Source organism: Simochromis diagramma, unplaced genomic scaffold (assembly GCF_900408965.1).
Source record: "Simochromis diagramma unplaced genomic scaffold, fSimDia1.1 OVJJ01000753.1, whole genome shotgun sequence".
Taxonomy (NCBI): Eukaryota; Metazoa; Chordata; class Actinopteri; order Cichliformes; family Cichlidae; genus Simochromis; species Simochromis diagramma.
This window is the reverse complement of record NW_024387523.1, coordinates 10146832-10171197: the sequence shown is the minus strand read 5'-3', so window position 1 is coordinate 10171197 and position 24366 is coordinate 10146832. Positions and strand designations below refer to the sequence as shown.

The window sequence follows — 24366 nt, the reverse complement described above, 5'->3', positions numbered from 1 at the left end:
ACACCACGTCGCAAAACTCAAATCATCTCAAACTGGTTTCTTGAACATGAGAGTGAGTTCATTGTACTCCAATGGCCTCCATAGTCACCATATCTCAATCCACCAGAGCACCTTTAGGATGTGGTGGATCGGGATAAGCAGCCAACAAATCCGCAGCTACTGTGTGATGCTATCATGTCAACATGGAACAAAATCTCAGACGAATGTTTTCAGCACTTTGTTGATTCTGTACAACAAAGAATTAAGGACATTTTGAAGAAACGAGTGGGTCTAGTACGAGCAAGGTGTAACTAAATATTTTAATTCTACTCCGGCATTCAGTAAGCAACAGCTGCAATACTGCCTGAAGTAATTTAATATCTAACTAATTATGTTCTATAATCCATGCAGCTCACCAGTCAGCAGTTTTACCTTAAGAGAGCAAGGGGTGCTTTTTATTCTGCAGGTATTTTACTGCGGTGTCGTCCCAGCCCTTCTCTAGACAATGAACAGAAATCCAGAGAAACACATGATCGAATGCTGAACACAACAATCAATTATTACCTGATACTGTTTATCACTAACTGTTACGAATCATTACTGCTACTGTTTATCAAGCAAATACAGGGACTATAAAAACGACACCACCCTGTCCACCCTGTATGTAGTCATTCATAATATTATAGAGATTGAAAAGTTCAAATATCAAGGTTACATTTTTAACAATTTAGCCAAGACTGCTGGTCGAGTGTTTGAGCAGGTAACAGGTCAGTGTGTTGCCCAAAGACCTTGTCAGATCACATTAGGCGATATCTCGATTAAACCTGAGCGCTTTCAGTCGCACCAGGGCAAGTCGTCGCTTCCTTTTCCACAACAAACTCAGAAGATGGAGACGCATCAGCATCAACACCGCCTTAAGACTGGTTAAGGTGCAATGACACATGGGAAAACCTATGATGTGAACCTCTGCCCCGCAGCTAAACAAGACATCACTGTCATATCTCACCCATTTAATATATCACCCTTCTCTGCTTCTCTAGCCTCTTTTCACATGCCCTTAGTGCTTCTGAATTCTTCTGTCAGTCCACGCTTTGTTCTGTACAGCATTTTTCATAGATCTCCGGTGCACAGAATCAATTTAGGATAAGAGTTCTCTAGCGCTGGTGGAAAGGCATTGAAAAGATGGTCAGACAAGTACAGTTCAAAGCTGACAAGCTGTGTCTGGATACACATTAAAGCTTATTCAGTGCTTTCTACATCTCCTTGCCTTAGGGCATTGAAACAGAGGGGGAGAGTGACAGAGGGGGAGAAATATTCATGACTGGATGAGCATCAAGGAGAAATGGAGCAGGAATTAGAAAGGGGCGATAGCGGCAGTGCATTCCCTGTAGTGTAGGCCCTGTGCACGCCAGTAAAATGTCTTTAAAACCTTTTTGAATAATGAGTATTAATGAGTACTGATGCAATTTGTTACACATATAAGTGGTTAAGAAGATGGATGGGTATTCCATATGTGTCCCAGCAGATGTATCCAGGCTGTGCTGTATATATGCCACAACTCAATCACTTTGTGTTTGGGAGATGGGACTGTGCCTGTGTGACGTGTCGGGCAGGCTCAGGTCCAAACTGGCACACTGCCTGATGACTGTGACAGCTGCCAACAATGGTGCCCATAAGGGGATAGAGTGTGGACCTCAACAAACCATAAGGCCATATATCAATCTTTTCACATTGTGTTAAAGTCCCAAAGCACATCTCCCTCACGGCCCACTATTGTTTTGGCAGAACACAGCTACAAATGAAAGTGTGAGGCTTTGCTAATTCGTTGGCAATTAAAGCACAAAGGAAGTCATTTTAATGCAAACTCCAGATATTTCTGACCGGTGAAATGTTTTTATTAGTCTTCCCTGACATCCTGAGAAAAGATTAGTGATCTGTGAGACACCACAGGACAGAATTCAACAGCAGCTATAGTTTTATAAGCTGCTGAATATACAGTATGGTGTCCGCATACCATAATTGCATTTTCTTGTCAGTCTGATTAGATAGAAAATCTTGCACTGTATGCATGATACTACATCTGCACGGTGAAGCATTTATCTCATGCTTCCCCACAGTCTGTAGAAAGTGATCCATCTTAGAGTCACTAGAACAGTCAGCCTGTCCCTAAATGTTACTGCTACTACAGAAACATCTTAATATGTCGGCCTATCCTGTAGTTCATTTAATGACAACATTATCTTGTCATTTAATATTCTGTAAAAACCTTTTTTTTTTTCTTTAACCTGCAGCTCGGCACCAGTTTGAATACTGATATAGCGTTTTATGAACACCATTTCTACCCAGCATGGAGAAATTCGGCGGCAGTGATCGCAGATTTGCAAAGTTTCCTTGTTTGCTCAACTTTGACATCAAATACATAAATTAGCATCTCAACAATGGTAAGCGGGTGGTGGCGGCGGCAGCAGCAGACCATCCAAAGCAACCGGTCATTTTTATGTTTGTATTCACATCAAACTTTTACAACACGTAATTTAAAATCTTGCATAATTTGTCACAGTGAGCTGAATGCCAAACAACATGTGGGTGAATGCCTTCAGTTATTTGCATTCACACATAACTTTGAGTTTTCCAGTCGACTAGAAATCAACGGTTGTGTGTCCTTGAGATGTTGTGAAGACTGACTGCATAACCAGCAGGATACATTTAAATTATTATTAGACTGGGGTGCTTTGTTTGTCCCTATAGAGGAAAAATTAACATGCGTGTCACAAACTCATTGATTCCTTTGACATTTATTATACTTGCTGTTTATAGTCTAGTTCATCTTCCTGGTTATGTAATATTTAATTAGCTTGCGTGCTCGCTCCCCGTTCCCTCTATCTTGTCTCCATGTTTGTTTGTCTTCTGTCCCAGTGCCAAGTTTGCATGTGTTAGTCTGAGTCTCGCTATGTAAGTGTGTTTGTTCCTGTTTTATTTTGATAGTTTTGTGTCTTGTGTGCTTTGTATTGACTTTAACGTCCCCCGATTTTGTTGTAGCTGTCTTACCCAGTGTTTCCCATCTCCCTAATTACCTGGTGTGTATTCAAGTCCTCAGTTTCTTTCTGCTCTTTGGCATGTTCCTAGTTTCTGCCTAGCCTGAGTTATTTTGTCATCCTTAGAAAGCTGCTATTGATTTTTACATTTGTGTTTTTTGAGTCCTGCGTTTGGGTCCTCCTTTGCCTGCCACACAGTTGTCCCTGACATATCATTGATGAAAGTTGTGTTGATTTCTTTCAGGATTGCATGTTGTGGTCTTGTTGTGATATTTACAGGGCGACTACTCCTGAAGAATGTTTCAGTGGTCTGGTTTTCCTCCCTTTTGTGGATAATTTATCTTATTGTGGATGGATGATCAGCCAGATCTTGTCAGGTAGAAATTCTTGTACAACTTCCAGCTCCATGCAGTTCTGTAAATCATTTTCTATGGTCCTGTGCAGCCTGAGCTGGTCGCACCAAGTAGTGTTTTGTGAGAAATGATCAGATTTTATAAATAAATGCTGATTTCCTGGTAATTAAACTTTTTCTTCTGAAAAGTATCTTTATTACTTATTCGTTTCTACCATTAAAAATGGCTCTGAGACAATTTAAGGCAGCGACTCATCATGCCACTTCTTGCTCAGTATACAGTATAAACTAGCTGCCCCAGTCTGCATGACCTCTCCACTGGCATCTGTAACTGGAAGTGTTTTCAAAAGCCGAGAAATGCAGTTGAGTACGCACAGCCGCCCCATATTACCCAGAATGAACAGCAAACACAAGTCCCTTCTGACACATATGGAGTAAGCTTCACTTTAGATCTGAGTTCACTGAGTCGGGAGGATATTTCTAGGTCAGTGAAACAGACAAGCACTTGTATGCATTTCAGATGTGCTGTAATTTTTTACTCTTCTCTCAGCGATGGAGAGGGTCAGTTTACGCTTTATTTAGCTACATGAACTGTCAGCTCGCTCGAGCAAACTTGCTCGTGTTTTTATTTTCACGGCTAAACCAACATGTCACTGGTAAATGTTTAATTATATAAATGAGAAAGTCAGAGTGAACTCAACTTTTAGCCAGGGAGTGACCGTTAAAGTGAGGAAACTCTGTTGTTTAAAAACTTCCCATCTTTAAAAATGCATGACCTGTAGAGAGAAGTATTTTTCTGGACTTAAATGCTGCAGGTGAGCTCACTTTCTGTTTAACGAAATGACAAAGCCTGGTAGATAACCACTGTGAAGTTAATCTGAGTCAGTTAATTTAGGTGTCTATAAAAAAAAAAGGCTGGATTTAATCAATATTTTAAATGTCAAAAATATCAAAATTTTGCCACAGCAAACCAGTTGTTGTATTTTAACAGCTGACACAAAAGAGCTGTGATTACTCTGAAAATATGCTGCAGTGTAAAAGAAAGTGACGGAGATGAAAGAGTAGCTTTGCTGTTGGTGTCACTGAAGAGACAAACGTTACCTAATCTATACTGCCCTCAACAGGGAATAGGTGAATTCTCAAAGGTGGTGTGAGAAATATGGAGTAAGGTACAGTAGCTGATTAGTGGAGTTGATTTAATATTACATCACTGCTACATGTGCTGTAATTTTATTTTATTTTTTTACATTTAATTACATCTAAAGGTAATTAATGGAATTACAGATGAGGACAAAATTATTAGCCTCCTATGATTTATTGATTTATTTATTTATTTTTGTCAAAAAGTGCTTTTATAACACAGCAAGGGATTTTCAAAATGGCATTTCTTAACAGACTTTCTTTAGAAAGCATAAATGACTTCTATTTGCACACAATGACAGAATAATTTCAGAAAAAACAACAACAACAACTCATGAAAAACAGACGTTTTTTTTATTGGGCCTTGGCACAATTGATGTGCTTTAACTTTGTAATCTTATAAAATCAAGTTAAAACTGAGGGTTACCTTTTAATTTGCATCGTGCCAAAAAGAAAAAGTCAGTTTAGACTTGAGAAAAGGAATCGTTAGTGATCACGAAGCAGGAGATTGATGTGCAAAGTTATCTTACTGTTTCTGAGTGTCAAGAACTGGAGTGAGAGGTTTCATCAAGACATTCAAAGAGGGCCACACAGTACAGAACAAGCCTGGCAGAGGTTGGAAGTAAAAGATTTCAAAGTCTCTGGAAAGTGGAAAGTGGTGACAGACGTGAGTAAAGACCTCAGAACAATTCCAGAGACACCAGTGAATGACTTAACTATATCTCAAATTGTAGTCTCAGAGAAGACGATCACTGGAACCCTTAACAGGAAAGACTGCGAGGTTTCAGACTGAGAGAAACTTCACTTCTGCAGAAGAGACACCTTCAAAGCCACACTGAAGTACATTACTGTGCAAAAGTGTTGATTCTCCTCTTTATATTTTCCCTTGTTTAAAAATGGCTTCTTGACAGCCACCCTTCCACCAGATGAGGCTTCAGTGAACAGTAGATGGATCAGCTGAAGGTCCAGTTACGTCTCTCAGGCCCCGTTTCAGGTCTTTGCTGGATTTGCTTCCTTGTTTCTTAAGGAAAAGCCTTTCAGATAGGGCTGGGTATCGTCACTCATTTCACTGATTCCGATTCACAAGGTCCCGAATCGATTCGACCCACGATTCTGTTCAATTCGATTCAATTTGAATCGGGGAAATTTTGCCTCAGACAGTCAGAAATATTATAATTCAGATCATGCATCAGCGCATTTCTATATCTATAAAAAGAAATCTGACACTTGCGAGACATAATCAAAGGTGTGAGCGTCACAGCAGATGCCTTTGTGTCAAAGTAGCTGAGGATAAAACACAGAAAACATGAAGGTGATTTTCCTGGCCTGGGATTTTATAAAAATATTCTGCAGTATATCAAAAACGAAAGAAAACCATTAATGAACATATGAACATTACTTGATGCTGCTGACGTGAAGCAGAGCAAAGTTACAGAGGTTTTAGAGACACAGCTGAGCGTTTTGCAATTTTGCATAATTTTAAAAAGTTTACATTTGTTCAGTATTGAACGGCAGAAATTAGGTTTTCTTTTCGGAAGTAAGTAAAAGGGAAAAAAACAGCGTCCGACAGCGCTGTAAGAACGGACTTGTGCATAACAAGCAAGTGAATAATGAAGAAAAAAGATTTTTAGACAGGAAACTGATCTTGAAGTACAGAGAGAGAGAGAGCGCTGTGCATGTAGGATTTTATCGAGGTGGCAGCAATTCATGACGATGTTTATGTGAAGCGTAGTTTGCTGCTTCTTTTGCTGCTGGTTCAGTCAGTATTGTTTGGAGAGATAAAACCTGCAGCTTCAGAATCAGGGCAAAAATGGCGCAAACACAAAGCGCGGACCCGCCGAAACATCAGAATCAGCGAGCTGTCGGTTTTCAGCTCGTGTCTGTGCCGTCGGGTGAGAAAGGCGACATCTCACTGATTCTGATTCGTTGGCGGGTCCGCGCTTTGTGTTTACGTCTTTGTGCAGAATCTGTGTACCTGCTCTCATTTACTGTTTTAGCTGTTTGGTGGTTGTTGAAATTTTGTGAGGTTTAACCTGAGATTCCGGCAAAATAAATTTATATTAAAAAATCGATTCAGGATTTTAATGAATCGATATCACGTTATCCAAGCGAGGACCGATTTTAATCGATAAATCGATAATCAAAACCCAACCCTACTTTCAGATACTGATCATCTGCTGATGGCCTGACACTTCTTCTTTTGTCCTCCACTTGTCTGTTTTTTTTCCCCCCCATACTGCGCACCATGCTGAGATATGCCAAGTTTTTAAGCTAATAGCTGTTTGCGAATCTCACTGGTGGTGGAATAATATTATTTTATATCTGTCAAACTGTTTTTTGGAGATTCATGTAAGGAAATTAGAAAAAAAATTATTAGTTTTTAGAAACAAAGAGACAGGTTATTGATGAAGCTCCTCCACTAAAGACCAGCATGACCAGCTGATGAACCCTGTGCCTGAAAAGAGTAATATTGTTACTGGATCTGTGCTGCTTTAAAAAAAAAAAAAAACCCAAACAAAAAACCTGCAAAATCAAACCACTAGATGGAGATGTTGATCTATTTAAATTCTTCACCCAAACAGTTTCTTTTCTCAGTGCGCTGTGGGCCTCACTCACATTGTGAAGTGAACCAGGCAGACCAGATTACAGCTGGTGGGGTCTAAAGATTAAAGCCGAGGGAACTTAGGAACAAAGAAAGTTCACATAGTGGTTAGTTTTTATACCACGTATCTGCAGTTAAAGCTGAAATCCATCAAATGAATTCCTTTCTAAATTAAGTGCAGTCCTAATGTGATCTAAAGCTGAAACATTGTGTGGAGCTTCCTTAAGAATTTTGAGTTCAGACAGAATTACAGTCTAAATATTATTTATTTAGTTTAATGAGGATAGGGAAATGTAATATCTCAATTAAGAAAATGAGTAAAGTCTCCAGCTTGATATCAGAGGATATTACACAAAATTAAAATATAGAAGTATAGCCAAGTGGCATTGCCTGCAAAATTGTGATTTTCTGTCATTTGGGGCAGCACTGATATTGCATTATGCCAGTAAAAATGTTGGATTAGAACATATTTCACGAGTGTCGGGTAAATTATGGTTTGAATTAGCTCTCGTCCCCAGCTGAAGATGCATTTGTCAAAATCTCCCTATGTATAGATGGAGCATGTCTAATGGCACTGCTAAAAATGAATGGGGGGAAATATTTAAATGATTGGGCAGAGAGAAAAGTATTACCATAACCCTTTCTGATCCGTACATCACAGTAAAGATTTAAAAGAATCATGCCACCCGTGGTTGTGTGTGTGTGTCTGTGTGTGCAGTGCACTGTGTGTAATACCCTGGGGATCAGTCATGCTGGGCTTTTGATTGTGGCAGGGCAGTCTCGGTGGAACACACTGACATACTCTGAGTGAATGAAGAAAAGATGGAGTCTGCGTGCGCGGAAAGCCTGCGGGACTATTTTTTTTCCCCCCTCACTTCTTTTTTTCCCAATCTTGTTTTTTTGCTTTGTCATATTACACACTCGTTGTGCTGAACAGCTCATTGTTTCCAAATATCAGAGCATGAAATATGCACACGTGCACACACGCACAAAATCCTTTTCATAATCTCGTCTGCTTTGAATGCTGACTTTATCCCATTTGACTGAATGAATCTCAATATAGCCTCGCATGAGCACAGTATGTGGGGATGGTAACAGGAAAGAGCTGACTTCCGTATAAGCTCTCGACAGCAATAGGCTGAGTGAGTGGAAGAATATGCTGCCTGTGGATATAATGCCTCAATAAGCCGAAGATGTTAATCTAAAGACCTGGCTCCATGCATCTGGCATTTTTTTTTCTTTCGTTCTGCTCCTTTTGCCATCTGCATCCTCAGATCCTGTTATCCTCATTAAACGATTTAAGAAGTTTAAACAGTTAGATTTAATATTTGTTTTTTGTTTTTTTTTAACAATATGACAGATTTGCTGGGCTTTTTATGGAGCTTGCAAATTAAGGGAACTACAGAAGATCATCTTCCATGAGGCGTCTAATGGTTCACTCGCTCTAGAGCAAAAATCGGATGCTAACCTACTTACAACTGAGGACAAAAATCTGTGGTTGCTTAAGTTTTTCAGTAGTTGCTGTGACCAACTGGTTGCTCAGAAGTGGAAACAGAGACAGATTGCCAAAAAGTTAAAGTCAATCTGTGTCAGTCTGAACCAATGAGCGCAACTTGTCAGTAAATACTGAACTATTCATGGTGGAATTTCTGAATCTAAGTAGTTATGTGAATTTCTGTGTACGCAGATGCCAAGAAATTTGCAATTTTCAACAATTTATCACAGTTAATCTTCAACGATTTCTACATAATTGCCAACTTGCACCCATTCAGTGACAAACTAATAGCTGACTGATAGACTGACTCTGTCTTAATGTTCTTTTATTATCATCTTGATGCATCAAAGTCCCTTTTAACACAGCAGCTGACTGGGAGTAGTCAAAGACCTGGTCCCTGAGTTTGAGGGAGAGGGAAATTGCAAATATTTTGAACTGTATATGTCAAAATACATCTACAAAATTATTTCCGTGCTGTGGTCTCCAACTACTGTTTTCTGTAGTGTGACCAGCATAGCTGGTAGTTCCTATATCTGAGCCTCCGCCACGTGGTGAATGTATTAATGAGCAGCATGTGACTGACGCCAGATCTGCTGCTGAGTGTCTCATATACAAACATTGCTCTGAATTTGAAATCAAGAAAAACATGGTTCCAGTTCATAAGTTAAAGCATACTGTACCCACAGCTGATTAAATCATGCACCGTCTCCATAGTACTGACCATACGGCGAGTTGGTATCTATGCACAATAATAGGATATTCTGATGATTAGATCAGAGCTTCAAATTCAATTTTCTAACAAACTATGTGCTTCAGATTAAATGGACCTCCTCAGCTATGCTACGTGTGAAGTAGTTAGATAAGAGTGAATCTTGTCAGGAGAGAATCTAAACTTCCCCATAGATATGTGCTCTGTTATTCCAGCCATGCATACATGCACTGCGTAGCTCTGAATAGCGGAGCTGGACTAAACACTGAATGGATGTAAAAATATTGGTAAAAGAGGAACAGCTGTGCACCCACAACACAGAAAAGTTGCTCTGGGCCAGAACGCCAGTCATTATCTAATCTTCTTTGACGGAGCCACTGGCTGAATGACAATGCCGTGTTTCGGGACAGCAGCAGGGAAAGCCAATCATCTGCTCTATTTTGTATTCAGGCCTCGTCTTCGCACAAAGGTCTCTCTTGCTGTTGGCGTTTTCTGTCAAGTGATATTCTGTTCTCACCGCGTCAGGGTCACTCGTTTATTTATCCCAGAACAAACTAGCACTTTTGATCGGCCTGAAACATTGACATAAGAATTCAAGTACAATGTTTAAGTCGAGTTTTTGATTCACTGATGCTTTTGTGACATTTTTTTTTTCTGTGTGCATTTTCAGCAAATATTCAGGGCATGTCATAACTTTATTATAATTATTACTATTTATTATCTTTCTATATTACAAGAATGTAATATAGCATGCATAAATATATAAATAATTACACTGTCATCTTCTTTTTGCTGTTCGCTTTATGGGTCGCCACAGCCGTCCCACTGCCTCCATCTCATATCTGCCATCCTCCTCTGTCACATCAACCCTCTTCACGGCCTCCTTCACTACAAGCATGAACCTCCTCTATGGGCTTCCTCCTTAACTCCTTCAACATCCTTTGCCCAATGATGTTATTTTAAGAAACATTATTTTTCCCTGTGCATCTTCATCTCTGCCAGAGTTAACTCATCATTAGGGTCCTGCAGCTAAAACGGCTTATTTTGGATTAAACTCCACGATGCCACGCGGCAGTGTTTGCATTTAGATGTTTGCGTTGATTTGTTTTGTGTATTCAGGTTTTATCAGCAGATTGAATGAAGAACAGACTGAAACGCAGCTCGTACATCATGAGCTATTATCGTTCTCTCACATTACAGAGTCGCATTTCTTTGTGCGTGTTTTAAGTAAATTTGGGGCAGACTATAGATAAGAGCACTCTGTGTTGTTGATATGCATTACATAAATCACTTTTAGATAAGGGAGTGAGGCTTAGTTGAGCTCAGTTTTCAAAGTCACCTTTTTAAGCATGCCAAACAAGGCTGTTTTCTTGATATATGATATATCGTTGCCTCTAATCACTGTAGTACTTCAGATATTTACATTATTAGCCCAGTGGTAGCAGTACTATGTCTTATAACATTATTCTCACCAAAACAGAAAAGTCTTAAGGGGAGAAACTAGTTTCAAAGGGATGCAACATGAGGGCCAAAGTCTGTAATAAAAGGTCAGCTTTTGGAAAAGGTCAGGATCAAGAAGGCTCCCTGTGGCATGAAATGAGGATAATTCAAAGTGCTAACAAGGGTAGTGACACAGGTCAGGTCATTGCTTGTGGCGGCTGTGTTACGCAGCAGGATCAGAAGATTGCAAATCTCTGTGTTTTAAAAACACGAGCCGTCGTCTTCTTCTTTAACGTCGCCACAGTGGCTCATCTCCCTCTGTCTCACCCTATCTCAAGCATCCTCCTCTGTCACACCATGCATCCCCTCCATCACTACTTCACTCCTGCCTCTACATTCAGCGTCTTTTGTCCAGTATAGCCACTATCCCTCATCTACACGTGCCCAAACCATCTCAGCCTTGCCTCTTCAACTTGGTCTCCAATCTGCTCAACCTGAGCTTCTATATACCATATACAAGGTTTATATATAACAGAATGAGCTGCAGGTCACCTTCCCAGCTTTTAGACAACATTGAGTGCATAAAATGTGAGACATCAAATAAAAATGTGTTCACATCTTTAAAAGTGTTACCTAAAATAACAAGCATTCAACCTTTAATACTGATTAATGCTGATTTTTATCGGCAGGTACTCTCCAAATCCCTAACAGAAAACACGTAATATTAGGACCTTTAGGAATACTGTGCATTAGAAGAGAGAATTAATTATAATTTCTCCTGAAAAACCTGTAAAAGCTCCCTCATATCATAGTCTTTGCAGTTTTCTCTGCCTGTTCTGAAAATGGCCCATAAAACATGTTTTTCTTGAACAGATTGTGAATAACGAACCGTCCCCACGTCCCTGTCGCCCAGTGGCTAATTTTCAATGGAAATGACGAAGGCTGGTGATTAACATGGGAGCCATATTGCATCCTTAATGATTCCTGAGTATGTGTCTCCTCGAATTGACTAATGCAAGAACAGATGGCCCCATGGGTAAAATCCAGAGACACTCACTGTGCCTGTGACAACTTTGAAAAGTGTGCCTATGAGTCATTTTGTGTCTGAACATTTGCGTGTGTATAAATGTGCTCACAAATGTGCTTTCCCAACATTTGCATCCTGTGGGCCATTGCTCTAAATAAGAAAGTAGATTTAGTGAGACAGCGTGGTTACATAAGAATAAGACAACGCTGCGTTTTTGTTCAAAGTGGGTTTGGGGTTGTTGGGTTTTTTTGTGTCTTTTGCCTGCATCTATTGCCACGGGTTTTGGAGGTATCATGGACATTTTAGATGAAAAGGTTAAAGGACCACATGGCTTCCTCTGTTTGTACACAGTCTGTCAGCTGTGGGCATGGGGATTGGCAGAAACAGTTACAGGTGCTGTGCAAAATGCTCATTTGAGCCTCTAGTTCCTCAAACACCACCAGGATGTGAAACATGTTGACTCAAGAGTTGCAGCAGAAGATGCTGACAGAAGCTCAACTGTTCTCAAGAAAGCACCCACTGGCTTCTGTAGCAGCTATCGAGTCGTTGACATAACTCCATTCTTTGCTGTGGGCAATGTCATAGCATAGCTTCACGAGATTCACAGTTCAAAAACAGTCATTACTTTTCTTATATTCAGACTTTGTGCAGCCTCTCAGTTCATCCAGTACCTGAACCAAACTACTTTAGCTCCAGCTTTCTTCTGATTGGGTGCCCTTTGCAAAGAGGAGGCTTTGAGTCAAGTCAGAATTGCCATTCTTTTGTAAATGCACCATTCAAACTTGGACACGCAGGCCAGGTTTAACAGCCAAGACACAGCGGCTGGGAGCAAGCCGCAGTAGCTGAGCGAGCTTAAGTGGCAATGATAAAAACAAAGAAATAAAAACAATATTTGCTGTTATGATTTTTTTCATAGTGAATTCTTTCTTAAACATAAATGGAAAGGCGTGCATCTTTGCACCCGTCAGCACAGCCTCACAGAAAGGTTCAGCATGTCAGATTTTGGTGATAGGCTTCCACTACCCTAAGGCCTCATGTTGTTAGCCAACGGCAAATAGCCTCTTTTGTGACAGATCCAACTCTAGTGCAGATGCTATTTGTACTAGGTGTATTTGGCTTTTCCATAGTGTCATATAGTTTAACAATAATGTGACTTTCACTGTGATAGATATATCTAAAGCATTTTCTTAATTATTCTCCAACTTCTTGTCCTTTTGTCCTAAGGAGAGGTTTTCTTCATTTTAAGAGACATGGGAAATCTCCTGAAGGGTCTTCTCTAACGGCCTGCTATTCCTATAGGTTGGTGCGAGATGCCTCAGCATGTGACAACATACACTCTATAGCCAGCCATAAAGTGCTTTCCTAGGGGCTCAACGCCTTGTAAAATACCCACGATTGTTTTTCCCACCATGACTGTCCTAGATAGTTGAGGTTACCCTGTTTCTCCCTTCAGGGTGGCCCTGGTGTAGGGGATGTCCAGGTATCATGCATCCAAACTCTGTTTCTAATGGATGAGACATTTCATTTCAGTCACACTGGACTAAAAATAGGACGGCAGCCTCCTCGTAACTAGAAAAGATCAGCAGTTGCCTGGCGATGGCACTGAATTTGATCACTTTTGGTGACAGATTGCAAGTAGTTGCAGTGATCAGCTGGTTGCCCTGAGATTTAGCGTGAAACACCGCCATGCTCTGGGCGAACACTTTCGATCTGATCGCAGGTCGCCTGGTGGGACGCAAGCTGTCTCCAAAACCGTTGCGGTCTGACTCAAACTGACTGCAGGCACTCTCAGACAGATGGATAACGTTTTGCACTTGCCATCTAATTTGTAAATGAAACAGATGTTGCAATCAATCTGATTCGGTCTGTGCTGCTGTTTATTATTGCTGTTTTATCACCATCTTGGCACAACAAAGAGGACAAGTGCTGTTTTCCCTATGGTGACTCTAGCATTAGCCAGGGGGAAAATTAGGACTTTATGTAGTTGTAAATTTACGATTGTGCCCTTAGTCCTGGACGCTCGGGTTCTGAGAAGGTCCATAGGATGGTAATGAGGATTTGGAGGTCATCGGTCATCCTTGTTGCCCAACTGATTGGGAATTATTGATTGTTTGATTCTCGGTCATAGTTGTCAGACACATTGATTGTGCCATCTGCTGCTATCTCTTCATGGGGAACAAATAAGCAACCATTCAAATCAGAGTGAGCCTAATGACAGATAGTAACTCTTTAATGATTTTTTGTAGTTTGCTGGGAGAGTAGAAATCAGGGCTTTCAGTCTAAGACAGTCAAGTGAAAATATTTTTATTCAATTAAAGTGATTTTATATGTTTCACGTGTGTAAAAGCAGTTCAGCCAGTGTAAAATATCCTAGAATATTACTGATACTGTGGCAGTCTACTTCCTCTTCTTGTCTGCTTTAAGAAAAGTGGCAGATTGTATATGAAATGATACAAATAGCTGTTTCAGTATGTTTAATATTATTCTACTTTTATCATGCTTATTTTTCCATTGTTTTGGGTGGAAAAAAACATAGCATGTGGTCTTGACGTGGTGTCCACTTCAACAACAAGCCTGCGGGCAATTATCCCTTGCACTGCATTGGTAATAGGTTATATTGTTATTATTTGGAGCATCTTAGCACATTATTAGCTGTATTTTTCAGCACATGTAGATGGTACAAGCCCGTAGTTGCTGGCAAAAAAAATGTATGATGCATTCCTCCTCTAATTATGACCCATTTTACAGGTTGGTACTACACTGCCCACGTGGAGAGCTGCTAAAAAAACAAAAATTAATGAACTGCTGGAAAATATTAGGGAAAATATGTTATAAAGGACATGTAAACAGGATTGCTTTGACAAACACCTGGGTGTGATTTTTATCCGTGAGTGAATGTTTACTCATTATGTCCTAACATATTAGGATGGATGGCAATATCATTTTTCATATTCTGTTATTAGTTTGTCAGAATTATGTGCCTGTGAGCCGCTAATGTGCCGAGCTAATTTTGATCTGCGTAAAAAGTGAATATGCAGAGAACAGTTTTAATCCACATGACATTTCAATGAAGCTGAGGTGTGAATTTTGGCTGGGTTGTTGCATCACCCTTTTCTGTTATAGATTTGCAGCTGTCCTTTTCTCATCTTCTGATCTTCTTGCCCCATCTTTAGCTCTAACACAGATGATGTCATATTCGACTCTAGAATGCTTTGGTATACAGAGGAGTTCATTTTGGACTAAATGACTGCAAGATGCCCCGGTCATATGGCTGCAAAACAAGCCCAAATCACACCACACATCACACCTCCACCACTGATTGATAGTTGTTATGAGGTGGCTGCTTGGTTTGGTTTTCATCAAACATGATGTGATGGATTATGGCCTTTTGAACTCATCTCTCCAAAGCACTTCTGTTCCAGAAAAGAAGCTTTCTCTTGCAACCCTTCCAAGCTAGCCTTACTTTTTCAGTCTTTTTCTAATTATACTGTTTAAAAGCCCGTAGAGTCTGAGATGTAATTCTTGGGTTTCTTTGCACTTTCTGTGAGTAATACATGCTGACCTTGTTGTGAATTTATCACAAGGTCCACTCCTGGAGTTATTCTCACTGTAGAATGATGTCATGGTCCTTCACAGATTGATGGGCTTCATTGCTGATGTCTGCCACACATTCGCTTTTATAGAGGTGCTCACACCTGTTGATGATCAGTTATCAAATGCATTTTATTAGAAGCTTAAACTATTCATTCATAAGGAAGCAGTAAAGGTGTGCTTAGTTTTCCCCATGCTGCTTCTATATTTTGGCTCAGTCTTTGTTAAATAAATAACATGATGTCACATTTTGTTATTAATCTGAGGTTGTACTCGGCTAATTTTAAGACCTGCTAAAAATTAAATTATTGTTTTTATGTCCTGATACATAAAACCTTAGAACTAACACAGGGTGTGCTTCCCTTTTCACATGACAGATTTATGCTCGATCAATTTAAATGAGAGTTTTCTGAAATGTGTCTGACCTGTGTTCTTCTTCACATCTTTGGCAGTAACTTTTGCATTACCTATTTAATCTGCTTAATAGCACCCAACAAGTATGGCACAAGGCAGCTTAATGGGAAATATATTTAATCTGACTTGCATATCACAGATTGCCCCTGCCTGATCATATGTCTGATGAAAAATAATGTGCCCGGAAGCCTGCAATAGGGACCATATATTTTAGACTGCTGTGTTGGTAAACTGTATTTGTTGCACTCATAAATCAATTGTTAGTGCCAACCTGCACGAATTGTATTAACCTATCCATCCGATTTCAAGTCACATATCCAAGTTATGGTCATGGCAGTAATGAATCAAGCTGAGCAGTCTAGATGTACTTTCCCACATTGACGTCCCCCTGCTCCTTCTGGCGTTCACATGCCAGCTGGGAGGTGTAATCCCTCCGGCTGTGCTCCAGGATCTCTTCCAGTTCAGTCAAGAACACTCTGAAAAGGAAGCACCTTGGGGGGTCACCAGGCGACTGAACCACATCGAGCTTCTTTTCTCATTGTGGCAAAGCGCAAAAGTCCTCCTGAAACTCTTTCAGCTTCTCTTTTGTTAGCTTGTTACAATGTCAGCAACACTGCACCCACTGTAAGTGAACAGTGTCAATGTCTTTTGCTCTTGCACCACATCCAACCTCTGGCATATGGAGTAGCAGGAGTGCTAGGGTACTCTCCAACATTTATTAATACTGCAAAAGCTACGTGTAAGTCACAAATCAACACTTAAAGCAGTTAAAATGATGTTAATTTACTGGGATATGTCGTTTGATTCTCTCCTCTCAACTGTTGACAAATAAGGATATGTAGATTGCAAAAAAATGGCTAATTTAGGCTACTTATTGAAGTGGTGTTTCTTTGGGACTATCTATTTATGATATAATCTGTTGGAAGTTTTCCTGTCCTGTTTTGAGATCCTGACACAGCATCAGTGCCAAAGAGCTTAAAATATCCGAGCCTGTCAGAGCCACTCAAACCAAAAAAGGGATTTTCAGAGTGTCGCTGAACTGACAGTTACCTCAGCTACATTAATAAAATAAACACTTGCTCATCATTTAATTGTGGCACAGGTACATATCGGGCAAACAGGGTCAAACCCACGCCTCCACTCAGGCAGGAAGCTGCGATCAAAAATTTAGGACCATTTCAAAGAACTCGCGGTAACTTCAGCTTCTTTGCAAAGATGACGGGCGGGCGTAAACAAGGAATAAAGATGAATTTAGACTGGAATGAAAGAGTGTGTATGAGTCCTATAAAAACACAGATTTTCTATGCTTACTAAGATATTAGCATTTAGGGAAGATGAAGCAGGTTAGGCCAACTCCCCCGTTAATTATGTTAACAGTAATATGGCAAAGAGAGCAGCGCTGTTCTTTCCCCAGTTTTCGCTGGGCTTCTGGACAAAAGAGTTGAAAAGTTTATGGATGGCCTGGAGAATTTGGCATTTCTCTACACAGATTACATAAAACTGGTAGGCAGAATGTCAGTTTCCAAGGCAACTGTATTTTTTATTTATTTATTTTTTTGTATGTGTGTCTTTGCTTTCATTCTCATGTCATTTCTCTGAGTGCACTTAGTTTTCATCATCAGCTGATGCCTCTGTGGGTTTCTAAGCTTTAGTAATGGTGGGTTAAGTTTCACATGGGAAAGTGTGTTTAACAAGCTGCGACTTTACAGAGAGATGATGGGGAAGGAGAAGGAGTTCAAGCAGCAAAGAGTTTTTGTATGAATGCAAAAGACTGTTGGATTAAATGAAAATGTTTGATAACATTTATTACTGTAATGTTTAGATATGTGTTCATCTTGTTTTTTGCGTCTAGACGATGTGAGTTGTAAACAGGCTCCAGGAGAATCTCATTATGCTCCCAAATAGTGCCGCGTAAACATTTACCTGCAAATGTCAATGTGTGAATTAAAAGGCTTTTAACTGAGACTTACACACTTACCCCAAAGTATCCACTGACTGATGATGTAAGTGTGATCTTCTGATACAGGGTGGTAGTATATTCACATTACTTTAGAGACAGATGGCTGTGTAGTGATTTTAACATTCATACTATTTGCACTGTATGGACAGTTTAGTTATATTTTCCAGTTTACAGTGCAGTGAAGTTCATATTCTCTGTGGCCCGCCCACACATTTTCACACCACAAGCTGCTTTGTCTCATTCTAAACATTAAATTCAGCCTTTTTTTCCTCTCTCAAATGAAACTGGGACAAAATGAATACATGAAGAATGTTTATACTTTTAGAAGTATTCGAACAACTTGATTTACAGGTTTATTAAAAAAGTACTGTGTATATTAGTAAAGCCTGAGCACACATATTCCAATGGCTTGCCCCAAGGATCCTATTTTTAGCTGCATTGCACCAGTGAGATATGTTATAGGACGTTACTGCCAAATTTGAACCCACTTGGATACTAAATATAAAAGGTAACTCTGCTTGGAAATCAGACACATTCAAAACTGTCGAGTCTCGACTCGTCTAAAAGAAAAGTCTTAATTTGTTCTTTTATAGCTGTTGAAATTCTTTTTCTGCTTCTGTTCAAGAAAGTGCTTTGAGGTATCATCCCATGTTTGATGAATCATATATCTCCCACATTCCTTCTTGCTGGGTGACGATCTTATGCAGTTTTTAATATTGTTGATACTTTTCTCAAGGCATAACCATTGACTGATGATCATTGGTAAGTAGGTGAGAGTCCTGAGATGGGTTTGGGTATAGAGCTGGACTGATATATCGATCCCACCGGTTGCACAGTCATACCTAGTACAAATAGAACAAAACACAGTAGATTTTAAAGTGGATTTTTTTTAAAAAGTGTAAGAAATGTGCAAGCAAAAAAGGAATGACTTAATGAATAAATAAAGGATTAATCGAATGATTACTGCACATATTATTATTGCCCCCCAAAAAGCTGGAAGTAGCTTCCCCGAGGGAGGTAGCCAATCAATGTTAGCACTGATTAGGGCTGTTGCCCTGCTGTAAAAGCTGTCCTTGAGTCTGTTCAGAAGTTCCTGACGACTGTAAGTAACTTCTGCTCGACATACAGTAGGAAAAAACACATACACCCACACGTATACATATAGAAAATATTAAAAAACAAAGCACTGAACGTGAAAAGAAGTAAGCCGCTGCGTCTGTGTGCGCCGCCATCTTGTTCGGCTGGTGATGTATTAGTATCGGTTTTTATAACAACGGATGAATAGGAATTGAAAGTAAAGGCGAGACAGGAGAAACACCCTTCGACCATGTAATGAGTGTTGCTGTTGCATAATTTGTACACCAGAGGGCAACATCCCTGTTGGCAACTCACCAAGCAGCTGTTCTGAGCACAGCTGAATTAGAGTGTAAAGAGAAAATCCACAAATTGTTGTAATAGTAAAACAAGATTGTTTGTGAACGGCATTGTTACATTATCTTAAAAAAGACTCGCATAACAAATGTCAGGGAACTGTTTATGTTTACTGTGTCTGATAGAAAATCATACATCTGGGTCTACCAGTAAAAAAGGGAAGTCTTGAAAGGAGTGTAGCAGCTTCACTCACATTTATGACAAGAAGCTCACAGCAAACCTGGAAATTGTCACAGTCAGAAGTCGCTGGGCTTCTGAGAGTTATATAAGAAATTCCTGCTAAAGCCTTGAAAGGTTTCTTTAATCCCCTTTTTCTGTATTGATATGTTGTCCAGCCACAGTGCTATTAACCAGGCTATCCATTAATATCTGTACTTTATCACTGGTGAAAGAAAGAGTTTTAAATATCTCTCAAGGCAGCTCATTTCACTACATGAAAAAGCAAAGTCAAAACAACAGCTGCACACCGCTGCAGTAAAAATTAAAAATATGTATGTAGCGCTGTTGATTAGTTATTCACAAATTAGCTGTTATATTTAGTCACGTTTTTCCATGTTTATTTCTTGGGTTGTGAGTGTGAATCAGGGCAGTTATCTGTTTAATAACTCGCTTTTTGTATTGCATGATTTCATACTCAAAGAGTCCATCCTCAATTCCAGCCGGTGCACTTTTTACCCCTCCCACAGCTCATTCTCTGCTGCAGTTATAATCACCCGTAGCTAATTAAGGGGCTTATAATATTTCCGTTAAGTTGCCTGCAGCTTTATTTGTGCAGCTGTGTCCAAAAGCTATCGATTGTGGCTGCTGGTGTTTGTAGCTTGTTTTCGAGCAGAATGGCCCTACAGGCGCTGAGAGCTTTGAAGGATCCTGAAGATGAAGGGTAAGGTTGACAAGGTTGGCTTTAGTGTGTGTGTGTGTGTGTGTGTGTGTGTGTGTGTGTGTGTGTGTGTGTGTGTGTGTGTGTGTGTGTGTGTGTGTTTGTTTGTGTGTGAGAAAAAGAGAGAGGTTTTAATTCCTCTTTAAACTCACTACCCTATGTTACTCTAATAAATAAAAACATATATATATATATATAAATAAAAATACTGTGTCAGTGGCACTTGTAGATCAGAGAGCTGTGTCTTTGCAGGTCCCATCACTTGAGCTCAGCATGCATTGGAAAAGAGGTGGGCAATATGAAAGAAAAGAAATCGGGAGGAGTTAGTGAAGGACATGAGAGGAGGCGACAGAGCTAGGTGGTTTGTGATGCTCTTCACAGCATCATGCTAATGAGGAGGATTATTATGTCCCCCCCTCAGGCTGTGGAGGCACAGTGTGGGCACAAGTGTGTTTCACTTTTGATGCTGGGATTTGTGTGTAAGGCTGTTCATGTGTATGTGTGTGTGGTACATGACAAAAGCAGCAAGCCTAACCTTTCAGAAATGGTTCTGTTTAGCTGCCTTGACATCTTTGCTCTGTATCCACTTTAATAGGTGTTCATAATCCCTATTCATTAAAATAGCTTACTCCTCCAGATATATAAAGTCTGCAGACTGGGTTAAGAGGCATCCATGTGTGTTTAAAGGTCAGAGCCAAATGTGTTCACGAGTTACGATTTCTAAAATTGCTCAGCTTCACACACAAACCTACAAACTCATAAGCGTCTATGCTCCTTATTTTCTATCCTCCTTGCGTACACACCCTCTTTCCCACCCCCTCTTCGCCTTTCTCTTTTCTACTCAGGTCCCCCTCCTCCCTCGCTCAGCAGCAGCTAGTGGTATGCTCCAATCGTCTTCGCTCTTCTCCCTTCTCTCTCTCTCTCTCTCTCTGCACTGTCAGCCTCAGCAGTCTCCACACCACAGCGAGACACTGGTGCAGCGCTGATCCCCCCACATGCACGTGCATGATTTGTGAGTGGCAGGTTCTTAAAAAAAACAACGCTCAGCACCGAAGTGTGTACAAGTGTGCATGAGAATGTTTTTCTGAAGCATCTTTTTGTGCCGAGGAGCATGTGTGCGGGCCGAGAGACAGTGTGAGGATGCATGGTTGGCAGGTGTTGTCGTGATCGGTGGAGTTTTTGGTGTACTATCGTTGTGTTGTCTGCCTTCCCCCTTCTCCTCCGATTTTGGTTATCCTGTGAGGACAAAAAGCATCCTGCTGGGATGTCCACCTCGCCTGGTGCAAATGATGGGAGCCAAAGGAACTCTTGTAAGTGACTTTATTTCATCTTTTCTATTCGAGGGTAGTGGTCTCTGTGTTTTTCCAGGACGTCAAATATCTGATTGGTGCTGATTTTATGTGAAAGAACCTTCCTTTTCCCATTCAAATAACGGATGTTATTTTGAAGGGAGGCCTGGTCAAGACAACAACAGGACATAATTTAAGTAAATGTATTTTACCGTTAAAAGTGCAGTCTTTATTTCCCTAGCGATACGCTAGGGAAATAAAGACTGCACTTTTTACTGACAGTAGGAATGTAATGTCTGCTGATGTGTGAGATTTGGCTTGTGTGACACTGTACTGTATGTAATTAAGAAAATGATATGTAAATTAGTGAAGTGAAGTAGTCCAACGTGTACAGACTGCTACATGTTTACATGATGCAGCGCTCAGAGGGGTGTGTAATGTGGGAGTCCGTGCGTGTGCGTGCGAGTGTATTTACCCACATCCTGGAGCTTCTCCAGCTGTCGACGTATCGGGAAAGTGCCGTTCGTCGACTGACAACCAAGGACAGCTGTATTTTCTCAGGAAAAGACCAGATGCTGATGTCATTCGTTACCGTCGAACTATCAAGTATTTCATTTTAACACCTGTGTTTGGTGTAGTCGCTGTTAAAACTTATTTATTTTCTTGTGTTTTTGTGTTTTGTTTTTGTAGAATAAGCTTAAAAACTCATACGATGTCGTTTTCATAGCGTAAATTGTCGCATTAGTTTCCTTTGTAAGTGTGTTTGTACTGTATCGGTAGCTTTAACTGTGCAGGGCAGTGCTAGGTTGTGGAAAAAAGAATATGGCTATACCGTGTATTCAGTGGGTGAAAGTGTGTGGGACTCATGTGCGTTTTTGTGAGTTTTAATGTTTGACTTCATTCTGGCTTCAAGTAACACACACACACACACACACACACACACATACACACACACACACACACACACACACACACACACACACAAAGGATTGTTATACTGTAAGTGGGTAATTGATAATACGAAGTGAGTCATTTTGACTCATTTGAAAGCTCAGTGGGAACATACAGACACACACACACACACTGGAATACATTGACTGTCTTGACTGAGGCACAGATCACAGCTGGGAAAATGGGCCTTCTCTTATTGCTTTCATTATTATTGCACCATCCCCCTCTTCCTCCTTTCATTCCCCTTCTCCTCTGTTATTTTCAGGATGTTATTTACTGTTCAACCTTTCATAACTTGCCTGGAAACCTTCTGTGTGTCTGGGTGATGCATTAATGATCACACAATGACACACCCACCCACAGTAGGTATCAATTGTGTGTTTGCGACTGAGGGCTTTTTTTTGTATAATTACACTGTTGTATGTTCTTTTATTTGGCTGAGTAATACTGAAGCCTCCGTTCCGCTCTTTCATGTCTAGTTCTTGGTTGCTTTATGTTGAATTTGACCAGTTTGCTCCTTGTCAAGGCGCATCCATCACATTACCTTATCACAGAGCCGTGCTTTCAGAAAGAAATATCAAGTGACTGCAGGCTATGATTACTGATTTACTAACCATAATGTTACATAACCAAAAGCAGCATCTGAGGACACAGTGTAACCTAAAGGATAGCTTTTAGGAGAAGAAAACCGCAGATTGAACAAGCGAAAAGGAAAAGATCTCATATCTAAGGTAGTATAAATAAAACAGCCAGCGTGCTTGTGATCATGAAATACAAATTTAGTGCTCACTGCACTGAATTTATTGATTAAACCCTGAAAGCAAATCATCAGAGATGATACGAAGAGAGAGGATACTTATGAACTATTTATGGACTTGTGTTTTTCAGAGCGTCTTTTTTCTAAAGCGGCAGTATTTTTATCTGCATCCTGTCATCTTGACTCAGTGTGATATTATCAAAGTGTAACGATGGTGCAGATCTCTTCTATCCTCGTTAGTTTGTGTCCTCTGTAAAGGAGCAACAGCAGGCACCTGCCACTGAGATGGATGTGCTGTGTCATCACTTCCTCAGCCAAATGATGGCTTACCTCACCTCTCTGTTCCTCTCCGCTATTTTCCCCATCTACTCACCTCTCTTACCCATCCCCACCTTTCTTTCTCTTTGTGCACGGTTACTGTACACATCTGCTCTCTTCACCACTGGTGTCCTTAATCTCCTCTCCTCTGCCCCCCCCCCCCCCCCCCATCGCCCACTTTATCTAGGTTCACATGAAACTTTAATTGCATGTAAATCAAAGCGCTCCAGATATAATTAGTCTTTTGTGCTGCTTTAATAAGGAGAGTCTGCACTATTGAAATATGGTAGAGTAGCAGACTCCTGCACTATCTCAGATAGCTAAAGCCACAGGGCAAACTCAAGTTTTAATGCTGAAGGAAGTGACGTGAACTTTTGAAGTGAAGGTTTTTAGTAACTTAAAAAAAATGTATTCCTGGTGTTTTTTGGTTGTCCTTACTAGTGTAGGGTTGATCTTCCTTGTCCCTGCATAAAAATCTGTTTATGTTCACCACACAATATTTGATAGGTAAATGCTCATTAAAGGTATCAGTATTGGGACTATGTGTCAGAAATATTGGATTTTAAAATGGTAATTGGTGTCTACTTTCGGCAGAACAGGAATGTTGGAAATGTGACAGCGAGCAGGCAGCAGCACAGAAGGTGGGAATTTTTTCATGATGAAACAATTATTTGCTCATGCTAAAAAGTTAAAGCTCTCTAAATGACACGATTGTTGTTTGAATCTGGCACTGAAACGAAAATGTCTCCAGTAAGACACTGTAACTGTATGCTTTTATTTTTGCATACATTTCTCCTCCTCAGTTGGTTTAGTTAAACTAAAAGCAGTTAGCTTGTGAATTATTAGCATATTCAAACATTAATCACAGAGTTTATAAACACAGAGTCTGTGCACGCTGACGTGTGTTTAATTTGTCTGATCATTGTCAAAGAGAGCCTTTGAGATTGGAAGAGATTAATATTCACTTCGACTGACCCCTCTTCTTGTTGCTTTGCTTTT

General features: G+C 40.2%; 1 protein-coding gene across 5 annotated transcripts in view; it reads left to right on the top strand.

The window, feature by feature from the left end:
• dtnbp1b (dystrobrevin binding protein 1b) overlaps positions 1-24366 on the top strand; it is a 66243-nt gene that overhangs the window by 16442 nt on the left and 25435 nt on the right. For 2 of the 5 annotated variants that reach the window (XM_040021371.1, XM_040021370.1), the window contains exon 1: positions 21378-21947. The exons of 1 other annotated variant lie outside the window; for it this stretch is intronic. In XM_040021371.1, coding sequence (XP_039877305.1) covers positions 21752-21947 — 196 coding nt within the window. In that variant the 5' untranslated portion in view covers positions 21378-21751. 2 more of the 5 variants (XM_040021373.1, XM_040021376.1) reach the window with 2 other exon arrangements.